Raw genomic sequence first — 6,000 nt, 5'->3', positions numbered from 1 at the left:
CTCTTTAAGCTTTAGCCCCGCGTAGCCACTTCGCCTCAGCCAGTCTTTTGCATTACTTTGCCTTCAGCCAACATTTATAATTACCGCTGAAGTACACGCTCATGCTCATTCCTGACCTTAAACATGTACTTTGCAAGTTGCATTATGTACTTATCTTTTCGTGCTATTATGTTGATTTTTGTTTCCTATTTCATTTTCTACTTGTTCATCACAAACATGTGCCCTCCATCAACACAGTTTGAGATGAAAAGGGGTCTTATTGAGCCCTTGTTTAGTGCAGCCTCTCCAAGTCTGCAGGAGCCCTCAATCCCAGCTCAATTCTCAACGCTGCACACTGATGCAGGATTAATATGATTGCTTGTGTTCTTCTCTGCAGTTTCGCCCTCCGTGGGACTAAAACCAGACACTGGACCATTAATGCCTTCATAATAATATAATATAATAGATAGATAATAGATATAATATAATAGATAATAACGCTCTTTAATATCATTCCTGTATATTTCACCCTCAAATGATAAGAGAACCCCTATTCAGTAAATGACTATTTATCTTTGTAGCTCCAACATGAAATATCTGCCGTGTGCTCAAATTGGCACCTCTCAAAAGATGAAGCACAAAATAGGAGAAAATGATGGTCGGGATCGTGCTGCTTTATCATCACATGCCATAAACACTAGGTGATTGTGTACAGTTTTTCAGTTGTTTATATGTAGCAAGTACATTAAAAAGATAGATTTATATTTCACTGAACATCCATCCTCCTCTGTTGTTTTCTTTTCATCGTGATTTTTTTTTATGCTTGTGTATCAATTTATGTTTTTGTATTAATATTTTTGGGAGCTTTGATTTTCTTTGACTTCTTTGACTGCAGCCTTACCAATTTTTTTAAAAAGCCTGCTGATAAATTTATATGTGCAGTGTAATACTTGTTAACCCACTTCCTGTGTGTCCTTCTGACTCATGTTTTTATTTCACTTACAGCCCACAATTTGCAAAGCTAACTTGTCTAATTTCGAGGAAAAAAATAAAGAAACCTAAAAACAAAATGGGACAAATGATGTTTCCACTGATTCAAAGGCCTCTGCTCAGCAAGAATATCTAGTACCTTGCCATATTTTGGCCTCACTTTTTCATCGTGGGAGGAAGCAGAAATTTACATATGATGATGCATGTCACTCTTTGTAAAAATTAAGAAATATTCCTCTGGCTCAGCTCCGCTTTCCTGCTTACACTGTGCTCAAGGTGTCACGCAGTTTGATGGGAGCTGACGAGGTCTGAGGGTAATTGGCTGTGTAAAGTCTGCGTCAAAATGCAAATTTATGTCAACATTTTCTCAGGTGTTTCTACTTTTATCGCAAAACTTGGAACAACAGAGTACAAACAAACTGCAATTTGTGACAGGTCTATAAACAATATTTGTGAGTACACAGGAACCCGGTTGAATTACTGATTGCAATCATGAATACCATTAATGAAGCTTCCCAAGTGCAAATACTGTATCTCTTGTTTGGATCAGAGTTTTTAGCGTCACACAGAGCCAATCCTTCTATGCTAATGTGGACGCCGTAAAATGGCTGTCCTGCGGCATTTACTGAACGTCCAACTGAAGAGCAGGAGGAGGATATGCTGATTAGAGGAACAGTATGCCATGCTGTGCTTGGCTGACTTGTTTTGTGCAAACAATAGCAATATAAGCCCTTTTTAAAAATAAAAAATAACATAATTCAGGCCAAAGACCAGACCTAGACGGCATTTATCAAGCTCTTTTGTAGCGTTACTGACCACTCAAACCACTTCACGCTATAAGCAATCTACACAGTGCTTCGCTCTATACACTTAAGTGCTTTGTTTCACATCTAAACCTATGGGCAATTTAGAAACACCAATTAACCCTGCATGAAGGTCTCTTTAATGTAGAAGGAAACCCAGGCAGGCACAGGCAGAACATTTAACTCACACAGAAAGACTTCTGGAAAGACCTGTTGTCTTTATGCTGGTGCTCCTGTGATCTTTATACCTTTGGCAAAATAAAAAGAGGACTTGTATTGATTGTATGTCTCTGTCGGACCATTTTCTTCATCACAAATAATGAAATCAGACAGTAGGATTTTAAAACAGGGGCCAATGGTTAATATTGTAAACATTATTGGCTCCTGATTTACTCTACTTTATAAGATCTAATTAATATTGAATAATATTTAAAAAACAATTCACCCTCTATACATAACTAATGCTGAGCTTTGATTAGCTAATTCATTAATCAGAGTTTTCTTAGTGCTTGTCCATTCACCTTCCTCCATCTTTCATCTGAGGGAGATATGTAGTCCATTTATCCCCAGCTGTATTTATTCTAACTCTCTATTATAAATCACCAAGCAAAGCTTTATTACTTATGCACTTAGGGGGTAATAAAGCATTAATTGGTTATCCTGGGAATAAAGAAACAAATGGAACAGTTAATCAGCTAATATGAAAATAATAGTCTCAAGGATATGATCAATTCTGCAAAAAAAGAATGTACTCCAGGGCACTGAATAAGCTGTATGTTTCTAACTGAAAAGGCCAGCCGATGTGATGCAATATGACTGTAATGAACTGCCAAATGTTGGGAAAGTATGCAAAAAAAATGTTATCAAAATTTTCCGAGATTCATAGCTGCCTATCTGTGTCTCCTTTTTGGCTTTAAAGCAAGATGATTAACTCACAGTGTGAATGGCCCTTTAGATCTTTACAATAGGCAACTGCTTTTTCCGCTTTTAGTACCAGATGCAGCACAGACACTAACATGTTTACAAATGGCTCATTAGGACTCCTGCATAAATATAAAGTGTCTCTCTAAATGGGTTTATGTTGCCTACCATTAAGTCAGGAGCGTAATCAGATGGGGAATTTTCTGCAGCGCCACAGACATCAATCAGTCCAGCGCAAAACTTTAAAGTGTGCGGTTTTCTCGTGCTCTTCACAAACTTCACCCTTTTCTGTATCCCCTGACATATATTTACATTAACTGGGCAATATATTCCCACGACAAGATAGCCTGTCATTCTCCCTCATTTCGTTTTCATAAATCATGTTCAAAGCCTACCAGCAGAGCCGATGTGGCTTCACCTGTGCCTTAGCCTTCACCTGTGTGCCCCTGTAGTTAAAACGCCTGCGTGTCCGCCCTCTGGACTGTTTTCTCTGAGTACTGCAGCATCACCAAACCGGCTATAAATCACATTGCATTATCACCGCGCCGTGCTTTGCCTCTCGCTGTGCCCGCCCACCGCACGGCTTCGATTGGCCGGTGCAGGTCCTTGGTCGGCCTCTCTGAGCGGGACATCGGCGCAATCGTAAATCCCGCCTCCTGCTTCGGGATCGGTGATTGGAAGAAGGGGTTTTCTGCTAACTGTCAGTCAGGCTCTTTTCTTTTCGTGAGTCTCGCATTCAGTGCTGCTGCCTGCGACGCGCTGAGTGCGGAGCGAGGAGACGCGCTGCATACCAACAGAGACATACGGAAAAGGCTAATTTTTGGCCAGGACGCACACAGACCCCATCCCGCTCTGTGCCAAAAACAAATTTATATCTGGTCATTGGACAGTTTACATTTGAACCTTTCTTCTCATGCATTTTCTGAAATATTTTTTCTGTCCTTCAGTGAACTAAAAAGCCAATCAAGTGTCTGGGATATTTGTTCTTTCTGCTGTATTTTTTTTCTGGTTGAGAGATTTTGCTCCGAAGAAGATAAACAGCCCTACCCACCCCTCTCTCTCCAACGGGAGTCACCAAAAGGAAAAGTCAAGACTGATGTTTTCATCCACTCACATGTAGAAGCGTTTGGACTATTACTGTTGACACTCGTTCACTGGGTCTTTGTTTTAATATATATATATTTATATATATTTAATCAGATTTCCCGCAACTGCACCCTAAGGAGGAATACCGAGACATTTGGCTGCAAAAAAGGGGGAAAAAACAAGCATAAAATCAATCAGAACTCCATCATGGGCTGCCCCCTCTTGCGGAACGTGTTTGCTGCTCTGATTCTGGTTCTGCTGTCTAAAGGTAAGTTCCTTATGAGCTACTTAAGTGATGTGCTGACGGTTCTGTGCTGCTGCGCCTCTACGCATGGATCTTTCATTTTCTGAAAAGCGGTTGTGGAGGTGAATACTAATGATGGTGATGAGGAGGGGGGTGTTCTACCTGCTTGTGAATCACGCGTGTCTGCCGTGTACTACGCTCCAGCCTTCTATTTGCTTACACACGGAGATGTGGAGAAATGCTGTGTGTGTTTTTGTGCGGGCGCACACCAGTATGCGCGTACACGTGAGCGCAGTGCCAGGTTCATCTCTAAGCCAACCTCGTGGTTGAGTGTATAAGCACGAGTGATGCATATTAAGATGTTTACTACGGAAAGAATAGACTCGCATCCGCGGTCTTCTGTTAACATTCCTGTACGTGGCATGGACTGCCCGGTACTCCCGCGCGCACGACGCAGCATCAGTGCGGGTGGGGGTTGTGAAGTTAACGTGAGTAAGGGTAGTAGCAATGCAGAGAGACTCGGGAGATAGCCTGTGTTTTGTTCTCTCACTTCAAAACCAAGGTCGAGAGAGACAGAGGGCTACATGTTGAAGGATGGACAGTTGGGAAGGCTTAGGGTTTCCAATATGCGCTCGCTGGGTAGTCAAGCTTTAATTCCCTGTTTTATTACTGCTATAAAACATCCTCCCCACAGCTCTACAAAAGAGACAAACACACTTCATTCATCTCCTCTGAAATTCCTCCACTTAAAACTGTTTAGTCCTCAGATAACTTTCACAGCCCACATGATGTGGAGGGTATTTAGGCTTCTTTATTATGAGGAACACAAACTTGAGTGCTGATTTTCAAAAATCTTCTAATATCTTCCTCTAATAATCTCTCCATGCTATGGGATGTCCCACCATATATTAACCTGTGCAGCAGATTCTCACCATGCTCTGTAATTTCCCCCTGCCCATCCATCATGGAAAAACACACACAAACACGCACACACACATGAGCACACAAATATACACACCTGGCTCAATTAGTCCTGCCTTAGTCCTGTGGGAAATCAGTATATAAATAAATTACTCTGGCCCTTAATAACAATAATTGATGTGTCAGTGCAATAAGATGTGAGGTTAACAACCTGCAGATGCAGACGGGCCCAAGCCCCCTTCGCCTGGGCTCCTTGTGGGCAGGAGAGCCCAGCTGGTCATGGTTGACTTGACACAGCAAGCCCCTTCTCCACACCAGGCAGCGAGCAGACGGACTGCCCTGCAGGATGTACACAGCACACAAACACAATAGGCTCAGCATCTCACAAAACGAGCCCTGCAATCCCATTGAGTCTCGTTTCAGTTTTAAGCCGTTTGCGTTTGGACCCATGGGTTTTGTGATGTGAAGGTGTGACCGATAATTTAAGCCACAGTTGCGGAATGATTGAGTATTGATGGGAATTGTGCACACCAGATTTGTCTTGGAGAGAGTTCCTGCCTGCTCCTATGAGTTTTTTGTAGGTCCACAGTGTGTCCATCTTTTGAGGTAAAGAGCATGCATTATAAAGGAAGAACACGACTGTTAAAAGGGCACCGTTCCCTGGTTGATAAATCATGCAGCAGTGGAATAATCTTTTGAATCTGTGCCCCTGACATTCAAGCAAGTGTCGTGTGCGTGGTTTAAATGGTTAACCAAAACTGTTTAGTAGATTTGTTATTTCCTGTGAGTTTTTATTTCCTGTTTAATGATGTACAAGATGAAAATCTCTAAATGGTTGTACGGCTTTTACGGTATGTTATTCATTTGAAGATATTTATTCATTTGAAGATATTTATTCCTTTGAAGACATTTCTTCCTCTGGAGATATTTCATCCCCTTATTAATACTCATTTAGTCATTCATATCATGAATGACCAATATTTTTAAGAGAGCGGCATTGTACTTCACAGTGCCATACAAACCAGGTCAACAAAGGTGCTTTCTGTGCTGCATAAC

General features: G+C 41.5%; 1 protein-coding gene across 1 annotated transcript in view; it reads left to right on the top strand.

Moving 5' to 3' along the window:
- The first annotated feature begins 3,440 nt into the window (after window positions 1-3,440).
- The window catches only part of iglon5 (IgLON family member 5), a 110,972-nt gene continuing 108,412 nt past the window's right edge, over window positions 3,441-6,000 (top strand). The window contains exon 1 of the mRNA XM_006791718.2: window positions 3,441-4,047. Within this exon, the coding sequence (XP_006791781.1) occupies window positions 3,987-4,047 (61 nt within the window). The 5' untranslated portion in view covers window positions 3,441-3,986. The remainder of the gene's footprint in view (window positions 4,048-6,000) is intronic.

The sequence above is a fragment of the Neolamprologus brichardi genome, chromosome 11, assembly GCF_056152115.1.
Source record: "Neolamprologus brichardi isolate AB-2024 chromosome 11, ASM5615211v1, whole genome shotgun sequence".
Classification (NCBI taxonomy): domain Eukaryota; kingdom Metazoa; phylum Chordata; class Actinopteri; order Cichliformes; family Cichlidae; genus Neolamprologus; species Neolamprologus brichardi.
Note: the sequence above shows the minus strand (reverse complement) of the source record. Positions and strands in the feature narration are given on the sequence as shown.